General features: G+C 40.0%; 1 protein-coding gene across 6 annotated transcripts in view; it reads left to right on the top strand.

The window, feature by feature from the left end:
• LPGAT1 (lysophosphatidylglycerol acyltransferase 1) overlaps nt 1-16330 on the top strand; it is a 172332-nt gene that overhangs the window by 128679 nt on the left and 27323 nt on the right. For 5 of the 6 annotated variants that reach the window (XM_048843116.2, XM_048843117.2, XM_048843120.2 and 2 more), the window contains one exon: nt 3579-3705. In XM_048843116.2, the coding sequence (XP_048699073.2) occupies nt 3579-3705 (127 nt within the window). Of the gene's footprint in view, nt 1-3578; nt 3706-10390; nt 10569-16330 lie in introns of all 6 variants that reach the window. The other variant, XR_007355673.2, reaches the window with a different exon arrangement.

Consider the following 16330-nt stretch of genomic DNA (forward strand, 5'->3'; position numbering starts at 1 on the left):
TAACTCCTCTTTAACTAATAAATTAATGCTTTATTAGAAAACTGTTTCTGTTAGAAAACTATTAGAAAATTCAAGTTGACAGCGTCTGTAAGTTTTCAAATGAAAGAACAAGGTTGAAGTCATGGATTCCTTCACATTCCTGATTTAAAGTGTATCTATGACTTTGACAAGTTGGTATCTTTGTGGTAGGATGCGATAGTAACTAATTTAGTTAAGAGCTGCCATGTTAAAAGCTGAGGTCTGTGAAAGGCTGAAAGAGTGCAAGACCTTTTATAGTTAGGGCTAGTGGTTTGTCGCAGGACTCAGATCTGTGGTTTCTCTTTGTGTTGAGGTGGAGCTGATTGGAGGCATCCACACAGCACTGCACTGCAATTGCTACTAAGTTAGGGCAAGCAAGTAGGAAAGGAACACATAAGAGGGAGGGAGGCAGCAGTGGCCTTCCTGCAGTGATGGAGTCCGAACCATCAGGTGTTGAGACAGCAGTTTTAAACCACTACTCTTTTTTTTAAGTAACTTAGAACAATTTTTATTGTAAAATACAAAGATTTTGGTTAAAATATTATTTTGTATTCTTCTGGCACATCTTACTAGTGATTTGTGCTTCCCACCCCATAATAAGACTAATGTTAATAGTTCATTTTTATTTCACACTATGGAAAATAAAAAATTAATTATCTTTGTATTTTTCAGGTAAATGTGTGTATATATATGTAAAAAGAGAGAACTGCTTTGTCTTTGCTATGAATTACTTTAGCATTAGATTGAATTTAACACTGCTAACATTAAAAATATGACTTGAGTCATTCTTCTCATCTTTCTAAATTATTTCTTCATGTTATTCAGCTAATTATAGTGGCCACTGTTTGATATTTTGGTCAGAATTAAAATCAATATTTACTGACGCTGGTTGAAACTCTGAAATTCCTTTTTAAAAAACTGAATTGTTTTGCAGTAGATGTTTGCTGGGCTTTTTTACTAGTTTTATAGTGTGGATGAAATGTTTTGAAAATTCAAAAATATAAAAATTGTTTCATGAAAATGTTTTTAGGTTTTGAACCAAGTTTCCTATTATCTCATTAGTATGATGATAACACCTGCTTTTTTATTGTGCTTTTTTTTATTGTGTTTTTGAGTTATCTGTTTTCTGGAAAGAAAAAGGGTTTTAATTTAAAAATTTTGTTCACTCCAAGACACTTGGAGAAGGGAATGATCTTTCTCTTGGTCTTTTTTGCTTAAAATGCTGGATTGGGAATGTGCTATTCTGAGGCCTGCCACAAATTTCCGTGTGATTTTAGGCAGGTCTCTTAATCTCTGTTGTTCCGTTTCTCTCTCTGTACAAAGAGGACAGTAATACTTCCCTACCTAAAAAGGGTGTCTTGAGGGTAAATTATTTATTTATGTATGTTCAGATAATACAGTGGTGAATGCGGTAGGAAAGCCAATAAATATATTAATCTAAAAAATAATTTAGGTTTCGGTGTTTTTTCCCCGTCTTTTGGAGTAGTGTAGGGGAAGGAGCGCTTTTACAAAAACTAATGCTAACAGAAATATTTCCCCTGACATGTTTTAAAAGAGATTAATTTTTAAAAACTTTTTGTATGTTTTTGTCTGCATTGTTTACAAACCAAATGTTGCAACTTTGTGCTCATGCATGAGAGAGCAGCAAATTAAACTGCCCAAACTGAATGAAATACAGAATGAACTGAATGAAAAAGTAAACTGCAGAAATGGTTAAATGTGACTTGAGGTTTCTAAAAATCTATCAGTTTTTATAATCTATGGTGGCGTTCTTTAATAATGTAGGAAAGGGGACTTTTAACATTTTTTTAAAAATATTGTGGCTTTCTGTATAAATACATATAAAAAGCAGTGTATCAAAACAAAGTGAAACAGTGAGCATGCTGGGACACAAGTCATAGATCAGGGGTTGGCAACCTATGGCATGCGTGCCAAACACGGCAAGCGAGCCGATTTTTAATGGCATGCTGCTGCCTGCTGGGTCCCAGCCGCCGGCCCCACTCAGCCCTCTGCCAAACCCAGGCCAGGACCCCGGCAGGCAGCAGCATGCCATTAAAAATCCTGCCCACCCTGGCCTGCTCTTTGCCGCCGCCCCCACCGCGGGGGCAGGGTGAAGAAACTTGGTCCTGCTGGCTGCTGCTGCAAGGCAGACAAGGTTCCCCCCCCCCACCTCTTCCCCCAGCGTGCTGGGTTCCTGCCTCGCCTCTCCTCCTCTCCCTCACTGCCACCAATCAGCTGATGGCCCTTGAGTGGGAGGGGGAGAAGCCGAGCAGCTCACTGCTCCGGGGAGGAGGCGGAGAAGAGGTGGGGACGGGGCCTTGGGGAAGGGGGGTGGAATCAGGGCATATTCCCTCCAGCTCCCTGCCGTGAGCGGCTCTGGGCAGGGGGCTGGGAGCACCCCCATGACCCTAGCCCACACCCCCAGCCCCCCTGCCCTGACCCCTGCACCCCCCTCACACACACCCAGTCCTCTGCCATGACTCCAGCCCCCCCATGTCCTGACTCCTGCACCCCCCACACCCTATGCCCGGACTCTTGCACCCCCCACATTCCCACCCCCACCCTGAGCACCAAACGGGAGCTCCTGCACACACACACCCACCTTCCCCCTTGCACCAAATGGGAGCTGCTCAGGTAAGCACTCCACACCCAAACCTCCTGCCCCAACCCTGAGTCCCCTCCCTCATTCTAGCTCTTGGCCAGGCCCTACACCCCAACCCCCAGCCTACTCCTTCACCCCCAGCCCTGTGCTCAGTGCACTCCCACCCTCAGCTCAGTGCAGAGAGAGAGAGAGGAAGAGAATGGGCTAGAACCAGGGAGAAGGTAGGTACCCACTCTATGTGGGCAGGGCCGAGATCCCAGACTGGCAGTGGGCTGAGCCACTCGGCCCACTGCCGGTCTGGGGTCCCGGCCGCTGGCCCTGCTCAGCCTGCTTCCGGTCTAGGGTTCTGGCTGCCAACCCCTTGCCAGCTGGGGTTCCAGCCGCAGGCCCCGCTCAGCCTGCTGCCGGCCTAGGTGAACGGAACCCCAGGCTGGCAGCGTGCTGAGCGGGCCGGCGGTGTAAGATCAGCATTTTAATTTAATTTTAAATGAAGCTTCTTAAACATTTTGAAAACCTTGTTTACTTTACATATGACAATAGTTTAGTTATATAATATATAGACTTATAGAGAGAGACCTTCTAAAAAATGTTAAAATGCATTACTGGCATGCGAAACCTTAAATTAAAGAGAATAAATGAAGACTCGGCACATCACTTCTGAAAAGTTGCTGACCCCTGCCATAGATCATGTCAATAAAAATTACACTAATTGTTAGACAGTTTAGTTATTACATTGAGATTTTGACCATATTTCTGAGGTTTTACGTAGAATGATATTCACCATGTCTTTAGTCTTTCTCTTGATCTACCTGATTTTTTGGGGGATTTAAGTAATGTTTGTACAAATTAAGTGATATAATATTAAGGAAATGTAACACTAGAATGGATGTCAAGCCAATGGAATATAATTTGATCTAATTTTTAACACCCCATCTTCTTTCTTCCACTTTATTCGTAGAGAGCAAATCAAAAGGTCTTCAGTGGGTGATAGATACAACCATTGCTTACCCTAATGAAGAACCTATAGACATCCAGACCTGGATTCTTGGCTACAGACGACCGACTGTCACACATGTACATTACAGGTAGGAAATAAAGTTTTAGTACACAGCTGAAGTAAGGCCTAAAAATCAGTTTGAGTTTTGCACAGCACATTTCAGAATATTGGAGAGATGTAGTAAAATCTTTACTTTCTGTATTTAGAAGTGGTTTGTCTAGTTGGTTAGACACAGGACTTGGGAAGCTGTTATAGGTTTCTGAATAGTGTGATGTATTGTGCTCATTGACTGATTACACTCAACAACTATTAAAACAGTGTTCTACAGGATATGGGTTTTACCTCACTGTGTAGGTTTGTTTGCAGTTGCATTATAACTGGCTTCCCTTCTATGTTGCTCATTAAGTGTCACCTAAACTGAATTGTCGTCTTAAAGGAGGTTATAACCAGTCAATTTGTTTTTTAAGTATACGATTCTTCCATTAAGTAAACTTGAATCTGGGTTAATTTTGCTTGAAAATTAATAGTTTATGGTCATACTCTGAATTTTTCCGCCCCCCCTCCTCCACACTGTGAAACCCACAATGCTACTCAATGCTCACAGCAGGTGCTTTCGGCCAGGGAGCATTTGTCTTTGTTAGAAAAGTATGTAGTTGAAACAGTCTTGAGAAATAGTGTTAACTAACTAGATGTGGACCATGACCTTGCAGTGAGGGTAGACAGGGAAAAATCACATTCAATATTCTGCTAGCTGGACCATCGATAAATCTCAGGGTTTACCCAGAACCAGCTGACATGGTGTTGAACACAGCTTGTGTCTGTATATGCGAACTGCTCACACAGTCAACATTGTGATTGTTAACCTCGCTGCTGAAAGCTGAGTTCAGTTTCCATTTAATCTTTTAACCAAGACAACCCTTTTTTGGATAAAAGCTGGTGCTAAGGGAGCTAGCAGAGTAGCATTAGGGAAATGACAGCATCCCAGACGAACCTAGGTAGGGACATTGGTAAAAGAGAATTCCTCCTATGCTAGCCCCTTCTTGAAGGGACCAGCTCAGTGAATGAGGGAGGAAGTCTATCTGCTGGTGACTTGTCTGGATTTTTTTTTTCCCCAAGAGAGAGAAGTGATATAGTTCAATTTTAAGGGGGTGCACATGAAAGAGGAAGATTGAATAGTTTTATTTTAAGGTTGTTCACTTGGTCTGTTTGTCATGTGAGGCTCTTGGTTGGATAGCTCAGAAAAGAAACCTTCCCCCTAAAAGTTTTGCAGTGCACTTCCATCCCCTGATCAGGCGCATGCATGTACACTCACGCACAAAATGAAACCATTGACTTTGGAAGCACATAATGATTCTCCGACTTCTAAATCAATGAAGCAAAGCAGGGAATTTCACTAATGCTTGGTGTGGGGGAAAAAGGGGGCACAATTTTTCTGTGAATGGGTTCATTGGAAGGAAACTGTCAATAGTGTTGTGACTTAATGTTGGCTGTGAAAAAGCTATTAATCCCTGTTTCCCAGAAAACAGGTTGCATACGTATCATTGGGTAAACAGTTGACTACAGACCAGGTTGGCACCAGCCTTGAAATGATCCTTCAAATTAAAAAGCGGAAAGGGGATGCCTTTTGTTTACTGTTTGTTCTAATCAGTGGAATAGGTTTCCTGAAAAATTAAATTGGCATTTATTAACTGTGTTATGTATTCAGTTAAATGCTGTCACTGGGCATGCCCTCTGTACTGAAAATACACATGTAGCTATTGTGGCAGTGTGGAGCAACTCACAGGCCCAAGGAAAGGAGAGGTGGGGCAGATATTTTTATAACAAGAAAAGTATCATTGTTGCTTGTGGTGGTCTTTCATGTACTATTCTAACAATATGTTCAATGTTAATGCATATTCAGGACATTTTAAATAAATATAGACTTGAAAAACAAAGCACTTAATATAAACTGTTAAATAAAAGCTACATTAGCAGAATGAGGCAAACTAGTTGCTTTTGAAGACCCCATAAGCAATAGAATTGAAATTTAGAAATGAGCTACATTAGTCTCATTGTAGTTAAATTTAGTTAATCTTGAACATTCATTTTATGTTCTTAATTTTCATACCATGAAACTAGATTGTAAGGAGACATAAAATTATGGTTGGCACGAACACTGATTGCACTATAATAATAATTTCTCTGTGCTCTATATTTTGGGTTGAAAAACAGTCAAGCAGTTATTCTTCTGATCTTGACTGTATTCCTTTGGTCTCATTATACTCTGAGGTTATGAAGTTTATTACCGGGAGGTGCTCAAAGGTTATGAGGAAGGGTCCATACAAAGTACCTACAGAGAGAGAGAGAGTGAGTTTAAATATCAAAATTGTTGATTATTTTGCTTGTAATTATATTATCAGAAACGTTCAATTTAACCATCTTCCTTGGATGCGGTTGCAGAGGGAAATCAGTTAATTAAGTGTTGCTGGGGCAGGAAACCATTGTTTCCAGTTCCTGGGTTCTGGACATTTGCATAACTCTGAGCTATATTTGGCACAAAAAGTGGCGTTATATCACCTTTGCTCTCCCTTGTTCTTGGGAATGTCAGGCCTGACTCTGCCTCTCGCCCCCCCGGCCGCAGATAATGTACAGTCATGTTAGGCTATTGTTAGCAGCTAGTAATTGGCCAGGGTTTGGGGGTGCCCTAACTAGGTCCCATTTTCTCGTGGCTCATTCCTCCTATACCAGGGCCCAGGAGATATTGGCATAGGAACTTTACAGCTGCACTATGCAACCAGAGGATTTCTCTACCTCGGGGAACTCCTCTCATGCTTTTGTTTTGTTTTGTTAAAAGATGGGTTTAAGCCTGCTTTGAGCAGCAAATATGAAGCTGCTATAGCAGGGCAGAGGATCTGGCCGTAGGAATACAGGTCCCTTCTCCCAAAAATATCTAGTCACCTGTGTCCCTGTCCACAACAGGAGAGAGAGGGAATGAATCCCATCCTCGGTGCCAAAAGCCTCTACATCCCACTCCTCCACAAATGCCAAAGGCTCCAGGTGTCTCCTATCCAGCTATCTAACCCTCTTTATTCCCACTTGATAACTTCCATAATGTACTTGCATGTTTAAATATAAAATTCCACAGCATACTGAAAATTTGGGGATGTGTAGAATTGTATTTAACATCAAAATAATAATCCAAAGTCTCCTATATAGATTATATTTATCAGTAAAAACTTCCATTTCCTAGTTAACCTGAAGTTGCTTGAGATTTTCCAGTTTGCCATACTGGAAAGAGAAAGTGTTATTTACTCCTTCATATAGCACAAGAACTAGGGGTCACCCAATGAAATTAATAGGCAGCAGGCTTAAAACAAACAAAAGGAAGTACTTCTTCACACAGCTCAGTCAGCCTGTGGAATTCGTTGCCAGGAGATGTTTCGAAGACCAAAACTATAACAAGGTTCCAAAAAGAATTAGCCATTTATGGACCTATCCTCCATAAACTTATTAGCCAAGATGGTCAGGGATGCAGCCCCATGCTCTGGTTGTCCCTACCCTCTGACTGCCAGAAGCTAGGAAGAGACAACAGGGATTACTTGATGAGTGCCTGTTCTGTTCATTCCCTCTGAAGCATGTAACATACTTGGAAGACAGGGTAATGGGCTAGATGGACTGTTGATCTGACCCAGTAGGGTCGTTCTTAACTAGGGGACCTTGCCACAGAATTTAGATCCAGCCTGCCACACAATACACAAGGCCTTGACTATGTTTATGCTGTCAGCATCTCACTTTCAAGAACACAATATTTAAAAAAGAAAAGGAGTACTTGTGGCACCTTAGAGACTAACCAATTTATTTGAGCATGAGCTTTCGTGAGCTACAGCTCACTTTATAGCTCACGAAAGCTCATGCTCAAATAAATTGGTTAGTCTCTAAGGTGCCACAAGTACTCCTTTTCTTTTTGCGAATACAGACTAACACGGCTGTTCCTCTGAAACCTGACAATATTTAAAGTAACATTTGATTTTGAAAATTACCTCATACAATCTGACTGCATTTCATGCAGTAGTTAGTTATCTAACCTGGAACACTGGTTAACTAACCCACTAGAAATACCAATAATACTATAGTTAAGGCTACAGTTTAGTCATGGGTATTTTTAGTAAAAGTCATATATAGGTCACGGGCAATAAAGAAAAATTCATGGCCTGTGATCTGTCCATGACTTACACCATAAATACCCCTGACTAAATCTTGGGGGGGGGAGACCCCTGCTGGAGGGGAGCGGAGCCTGGGGTGAGGGAGCTGCCAACGGCTGCTCCGGCCACCCCAGGACCACTACTTAGGCGGTCCCCAGGGCCTGCCGCATCGGCTGCTGCTTGGGTGGGCCCTGGGGCCAGCTACCTAGGGCCGCCTAAGCAGCAGCCTGTGTGGCTGGCCCAGGAGCCACTGTCCCATATATCTTCTTGTAATGTGAGTAATGGCATTATAGGGAGCTGTAGCACTTCAGAAATGCCCCCAACTTTCCTTCTCACTTTCAGCACTGATTTAAAATGCATTTGTTCTGCACAATGATATCAGGTTAATAATATTAACTATTAACTTTTCTGAATCATAAATACACACATAAGAACAAATTAGTTACAGATTCAGAGATTCCAGGGCCAGAAGGACAACTGTGATCATCTAGTTTGATCTCCTTTATCACACAGCCCATAGGACTCTCTCTGCCCTCATAGATCTTAAAGCAGGTCTTTTAAAAAAACATCCCATCTTGATTTAAAAATTGCCAGTGATGGAGAACCCACCATGACCCCTAGTAAATTGTTCCAGTGGTTAATTACCCTCACTGCCAAAAATGTACACCTTATTTCCAGTCTGAGGGAACACCAATTTCATCCATTTTAGTCAGTGTCTTTTTCCCCTGGGGCATCCTCTGATCAGAGAACTGTCTCTCCACTTCTTATTTACCTCACTCTACCATAGTGGTTCCATGGAGTCAGACAATATTGTTACATAATTGACTGCATGGTCAAAATGAGGGACTGGTACCTTCTTCTTTCTCCTCAGAATTAGAGTATGCAACCTCTCAGCCCCTATCAGCCTAGCATGGTTTTTGGCTGGATGTTGCACAGCTGCATTTCAATGACAACTCTTTTTTTGACCGCTTGAAATCTTTTCTGGAACTGCAATTGTCAGAATTGTTGAGAACCTGTGGAGACAGAGAGAGAGGTGTGTGTAATAGAACAATAGATCACAGTTTAGAAAAACGGTTGTCATTGAGGCAGTTTGCAGTGTTAATGAAAATCTTAGTTCTACTGTCACAATATTGGAACTGTTCCAGAAATGACAATTCAGGTTAATTGAAGCCCAGTGAATTTGCATCGGTTTCTTTTGATTTTGTGTACTTGTTTTGAGATAGGCAGCTGGACCATTTAGACTGTTGCCAGATTGTATGCCTGTGGAGTGTTTCATACATATATTCTTCTAGCAGCCTTACTTGTCCAAAAATACAAAGGTTACAGCTGTCTTGTGTTCACTGTGTCAGTTCTTAACCAGAAACTGTTCTGAAACAGATTTAGACCCACTCACACTACTTTATTTTGCCCATTTCTGCCCACCCTTTAACAGCCAGCCTGAACGCTGTCACATTATTCCATCCCTGGTTGGAAAGGGGAAATATTACTTTCTATTGTACTAGATGAATCTCCCCACTGTATTTTCCACTGAATGCATCCGATGAAGTGAGCTGTAGCTCACGAAAGCTTATGCTCAAATAAATTGGTTAGTCTCTAAGGTGCCACAAGTACTCCTTTTCTTTTTGCGAATACAGACTAGCACGGCTGCTACTCTGAAACAACCACCATGGTGGATAAAGAGAAGCAGTGGATAGAATTTGCTTAATCTTCAATAGAGCTGGTAAAAAAAAAAAAAAAAAAAAAAAAAAAAGTTTCAATAAAAGTTACCATTTTGAAGGGTTGGAAATGGAACAACTTACCTACGTTTTTCACAAATTTTTTTTTTAATTTGAATTTTCCTGCCCTTTTTCCTTTATGCCACAAGGTGCAATAAAATATGAAGTCCAGCATTATTTTTCTTTTTTCCAATTTGTAAGATTTAAAAAATATCTCCATTTTATGAAGACTTAGAGTGGTGTGGTAAGTATTTTAATGCTGTAGAAGAGGGGGTGAATAGTGAGATGTAAAAAAGTTAATTTTCATATTTTCTTGGGTGGTAGGAGGAAAAGTGTGGTGGTGGTGCAGTTTGTTTCAGATGCATCTATTTCACAACTGTTCCTTCCACTTCTCTCCCAAACAATCTTTATGGGCTTCATTATTCAAGAGACCATGATAAGAGCCTTTTTGCCAGTCCTGCTAGCTAGGAATGGGATCATTATTAAAGGCCAGCTGCTGCATAGTTTGGTGTGATGGAGTTGCCTTTGCAGATTATTTGTATTGCTCAAAACTAAGGACAGTTCTAATCAGATTTTAATTCACTGTGCATCCAACAGGAATTTAACTAGTAACAAAGTAAGGATTAATCTAGGAATCCTAATTAAGATAGCAAAAAGAATCCCAGTTTTGTTAAGGTATCTAGTCTTCATTATGGCATTCGTTCCTTAAGCTTTATATTACTAACAAGGTCTGCTGTGCAAAACTCAGAATCAGCTTTATAAATTCTGCTCTTCTGATGCTGTTTGCAGAATGAATGTTTGTTTGTCTTTTAATTATTTTGAGAGGTTATTTGTTTGTGTAAATGAATGTAAACTAAGGCCTTATCTAAACTTACAGGGGGTTTGATGTCCGGCGATCGATGAGTCAGCAGGTGATTTAGTGGGTCTAGTGAAGACCCGCTAAATCAACCGCAGATCGCTCTCCCGTCGACTCCTGTACTCCACCTGAACAAGAAATGCAAGGGGAGTCGATGGGAGAGAGTCTCCAGTCGACGTCGCATAGTGTGGACCCCGTGGTAAGTAGATCTAAGTACGTCGACTTCAGCTACATTATTCACATAGCTGAAGTTGCGTAACTTAAATCGATCTCCCCCTGTAGTATGTAAAGAGCCCAAGAGAGCCATTGTTAGCAAAGGAATATGATGTCACAAATTATAGTAAGCTGAAAACAGGTTGAAGTGTGGGGAGGGAGGGCAGTGAAATAAAGATGTGTAGGTCAATACATTTGTGTAATTGTATTCTTATAGCATAGTTTTAGGTGGTTTGTATTCCCTTTTTTTTTTGGGTAATACTTTTGTATTACCATAGTGTTGTGGACTATGACCCCACTGTAGTAGGAGCTGTACAAACACAGAACAAAAAGATAGTCCTTGCCCCAAAGAGCTTATAGTCAATTATTTTATTATTTATTGGGATGCTTTTTAGACTTTGTGGTTTCAACTACCAGGAATATGGCAGAGAAGGAAAATGTCCCAGAATAACTCAAATCCCCCAGCCAGCAAGGATTTGCCTATCTCTTCACGGAGGACACTATGAGACAGAAAACATAGGTTGTGTTGAATCCACTCCCATGTCAGGCCTTGTCTGACATCTTCACTGCCAACTGTATGTTCCACTCCATGCATCTGATGAAGTGGGTTTTAGCCCACGAAAGCTTATGCCCAAATAAATTCGTTAGTCTCTAAATTGCCACAAGGACTCCTCGTTGTTTTTACTGCCAACAATGAAGCTATCAACAAAAGCTTAGGTAACAGTATACAATAATCTCACACATTGGCTGCGGCAACAACAGGGTGAAGGTTCAGTGCCTTAAGTGTTATCTTAAGGATTGTATTTATTGTTCAGAGTTCCCCGGGCAAATTAATCCTTTAAAAACAGGACACAGTTAATACATCAGAAATGTTGTGTTGATTTAATGACCTTAGTTTGTATTTGGGCAAAAATCCTGAACTACACTTTTTTTAAATGGGTACCTGAAGTATTAGGATTATTGAATTTCCCTAAACTTTTGCACTTGCAATGGGTGACACTTTACCATTTATCCCAGTATAAGGACAAAAATGCATCAAAACCATTCTTATTTCCCGGCAACCCTTAATCTGAGAAATAATTCCAAGAGCATCAAACTCTAGAAGAAATTTTATACCAAAAATTAGTGAAGGTCTATCCAGATTAAGAACTGGTTAAAAAGAGAAACTGTTCTGGAAGTGAAAAAGACAAGACTGAGATGGAACTAAAAGCTGCTGTTTCCAGTTAAGCTTAGTATCTCATGGCAGGGTTCTATCACAGTCCCAAGTGTATACATATCCTTTGAATCAATATATAGTAGAATCAGTGAGCAGATCAAGGAAGCCAGTTCTCTCTAAGAATTTCTCATGCTTCCATTACTGTAGTATGTATTTGTCGTGTTCATTTATTAAAGATGTCAGGTACTCTCTATATCTAGGTTCAGTGGGTCATCTTGGAGGAAGAAAAACTTGTTACTGACACTTCTCAGAATTAAAACTTTGTTTAGAAACTTGAGGTTGTTCAAATCCAAGCTTTACAGAACATACTTGTAGGGATGGCATAGTCTCTCTACATCAAAAGCAGAAGTAGTTTGGTGAGTAAGGATTCTATGTCATGGGCGGAATGTCTACTTACCATTTCTTATGGGATGTGACTAGATAACCCCTTCCGCCCCAGCTTTCATGTATCCAAGGAAATTATATGTTGATAAGAAGTAAATCTTCAGCAACATAAAATATCCTCAAATTATGTATCTTGGTTTGATTACTGAGCTTGAATTATTAGAATCCTGCTTAATTCTGGTCATCTCTCATATTGTTCCTAGTGTCAAAGTCAGATTCAAAAGCTCAAGCTAACTTATTTATACTGATAAGCCAAAGCCAATTTAACATAAGAGACAAAAGGAAGCAGAAACTGACAAATATACATACATATCTTATTTGCATACTAACATTTACTAACTTCTCCTAGCTCAGTAGAAGCTCTAAGTTAATTAGTTTGAGAACCCATTGTCCTTAATGTTTCTCTTCCTGACAACTATATTTCAACAAACCCACCAGATGCATTTCTTTAATGAATTATAATTTCAGTATAATTCATTCTACTTTAACATTAGGAAATCTTATTTCATGTGAATATACAATTGCATATTCTCAATAATATGAACAATTGTTTAGGCCCAGGGAGAATGTATCATTAGTTTAGGCAACTATGTGGAGAAGGGGGATGTCAAAATTTGGTGAAAGCCTATAAAGATTTTCATATGCAATTTTTTTTACTATGCTTGTGAAAGTGATTGTTTTCATGGTTTGACAACTTCAAACTTTTATAAAAACTACTTTGAAACCAAGTTTTTCATTTATCCTTTCCATGCTTCTTTTGTAACAGATGGTAGTTTTAAATGTTACTACTACTACTAATGCATAGCTCTTATATAGTGCTTTTCATCAGTAGATCTCAAAGTGCTTTACAAAGAGAATTTTGATTATCATTTTACTTGCAACCCATTTAATACATTTGGCCTATTCTTGCCATCTTAAAACTTGAATCAATGACCACTAAACTTAATGGAAGTGACTTCACTGTTAATGCAGACAAAACTCTCACTGAGTAACACAGAAGAGGCCTTCACTGGGAACACAGCCTGCATAAGGACTAAACCCACTGATGGCCAATAAATCTGTGACAATAAGAGAATTGGTCTGTTTCCACTTAATGATTTTGACTTGAGAAAGAGGAACCCCTGGGAGGTTTTTGGGTAAAGCCACAAATTCTGACACTGATGTGATTCTGGATAGTTTTAATTCCTGTTACCATGGTTGTCTTCCGCTCCCCACTTGCCCCCCCACCCTCCCGCAATCCTAATCTTTAGACTAAAAATGACCAATTCTTTCAATCTTTCTTCATAGGTCATATCTTCTAACCCTCTTATTTTTGTTGCTCTCCTCTGAACTGCCTCCAGTTTGTCCACAACTTTTAGTGTGGTGCCAAAATCTGGACTCAGTATTCCAGCGGAGGCCTCACCAGTGCTCAGTAGAGCAGAACTATCTCCCATGTCTTACATAAGATATTCGTGCTAATACATCCCAGAATATTTCCCTTTTTTGGAACAGCATCACGCTGAGTCATAATCAATTTGTGAACCACTTTAACCCCCAGATCCTTGTCTGCAGTACTTCTGCCTTGCTGTCCCCCATTTTGTATTTGTATTTAATTTTTCCTTCCTAAGTGTAGTACCTTGCACTTGACTTTATTGAATTTATATTGATTTATCATTTTACATCTTCTCACATCCTCCTATTGGTTACTTTTCCCTGTTAAAATGTTTTGCTTCCTTCCCCTTAGCATGTAACTTATATCAATTTATGCTAATTTGCATGCATGTAACTTACACATGTAACCTTTGTGAATTTGGCCCACTATCTCCTGGTCTTACCATTTTTGTTGTTTTCCCCTGAACTTCCTTACGTGCAATACATCACCATCCTGTGGATAAAGTGCTGTCTAGAAATTACTGCTGTATTCCAGGTGCAGTCACACCAGAGCCATTTAACCAACTATGAGTTCCCTGCTACACAGCAAATGTTCTAAGTGTTGGAGGCCTGGCCAGTAGGTTCTCTGAACTGTGTAGATACACAGGCCAAAACTTGTGTAGGGAGTGGGTAGCAAGATGCATCCACTGTTTCAGCCTCCACAGAATGGCTGAGCATTGGCATTTGCTGTACATCTTGATTCTGAAATGGAGGTTGTGGGGAGGAGTGGAAGAAAACTTTACTTATGGGTGTGGAAGAGCATTTGGCACTTAATATGTGCATATGCGTGCTTAAACTGTGGTTTTTGGGGGTGGGGGAAGTCTATCCAAATCTGTGAAAAGTATAAGTGCTTTCCACTTGACATAGCTGACTTTCTTGAATCCACGGTTGTTGACAGAGCATGCTGCCATTAAGACTATAACATTCTAAAATAGGACTGTTCATAAGAATCTCTAGCTTTCTCCCTCTTCCCCCAGCTTTTCCTATTTGGGCGTAAGAACACTATTCGGCATTGGGCAATTAGCTGCATTTCATTCATGTTCTGTATGTGTAATGGATAAGTGTGTGTTTAACGTTTTATTCTTCTGGCAGCCAAAGTGAAAATAATTGTTTGATCTGGCATAAGTGACCATCTGTGTGATAAAATGAGATTGATTATATAATTACATAAAGACAACTTCACTGGACTCTTATTTCATGATTGCAGCCAAACTCCCAGGAAGGCAAAATTGTGTGACAAGGTTCTTGCTGCAATTAGTGAGATGGACTTTGATATTTCTTTACGAAAATGAAGGAAGTTGAACCTTAGTTAATTGTAAAAAGAAGAGGAGTACTTGTGGCACCTTAGAGACTAACCAATTTATGTGAGCATAAGCTTTCGTGAGCTACAGCTCACTTCATCGGAGTGAAGTTCAAGCGAGCTGTAGCTCACGAAAGCTTATGCTCAGATAAATTGGTTAGTCTCTAAGGTGCCACAAGTACTCCTTTTCTTTTTGCGAATACAGACTAACACGGCTGTTACTCTGAAACCTTTAGTTAATTGTGAGTCTCTAGTTTCTCTCAGCTGATTACTGATAAATAATGATGTAAAAAGAGGGGTAGGGTTTTATAGCAGAGCAGTTTTTCCCCCTGATAAAAAAGAAATCAAGAAAGAGAATTAAATTCCATTCTGCTTGAGCTTTTTAGTCTTGTTTGTTTCCTTCTATCGAAACCTATTAATCAGGAAATTGCAGTCCTGGGAAGAGAGATGCCAATCAGGTAAAACAAGATAAGGACAGTTTAAAAACAAAACAAAACTAGAAGGATGCCATTGCTAGGTAAGACTCAAAAAATGTGAGCTGTTAAATCTCCCTTTGTTTCCAGTCATGACAGCTCACTACATTTGACTTCATGAGGAATTCAACAGAAGTTCAATTTTAGTTGGCAGGTTTCAGAGTAACAGCCGTGTTAGTCTGTATTCGCAAAAAGAAAAGGAGTACTTGTGGCACCTTAGAGACTAACCAATTTATTTGAGCATGAGCTTTCGTGAGCTACAGCTCACTTCATCGGATGCATACCGTGGAAACTGCGGCAGACTTTATATACACACAGAGAATATGAAACAATACCTCCTCCCACCCCACTGTCCTGCTGGTAATAGCTTATTTTAGTTGGCAGTCTCAATGCTGGTTATAGAAATATGAGTAAGAGCCAACCTGATTAATGGGGATAACGGCAGGTTTTGCAAATAGACAGGAGAGTAGCACAAGAAAGTAAATCCAGTTTAACATCAGTGCTGCACTAACTAGAGATGCCACAAAAAATGAGCAGTGTTCAGATAAGACCTACTGGAGTGCAGGGAAAAGACCATCTTTGGGTTCCTGTAACAATAGATTCTGAAGACTTTTACAGTTGAAGGACCACCCTACTGAAACAGAATGAGCCCATAGAATCCAAAAAAGGTAACAGTTTTAGAAGTATAAATTCTAGGGGAGCCACCTTGTGGACAAAAAAGATATTTGTGGCAGCATGTGATTTTTTTAAAAAAATAAATAAATAACCAATTTGAGCTGCAGCTCACAAGACACATTGCGGAGTTTGTTCCAGCTTTAAAAAAAAAAACTTAATAACTAATATTGTGTCTTTATTAGATCACACCCATTAATCTGAAATAGTAAGAATAACTTTTATCTAGAAGATATTTGAAAATGTCAAAATATACTAGAATGGATGGTTGCTACGATACCAAACAATGACAT

This window comes from Caretta caretta, chromosome 3, assembly GCF_965140235.1.
Source record: "Caretta caretta isolate rCarCar2 chromosome 3, rCarCar1.hap1, whole genome shotgun sequence".
Taxonomy (NCBI): Eukaryota; Metazoa; Chordata; order Testudines; family Cheloniidae; genus Caretta; species Caretta caretta.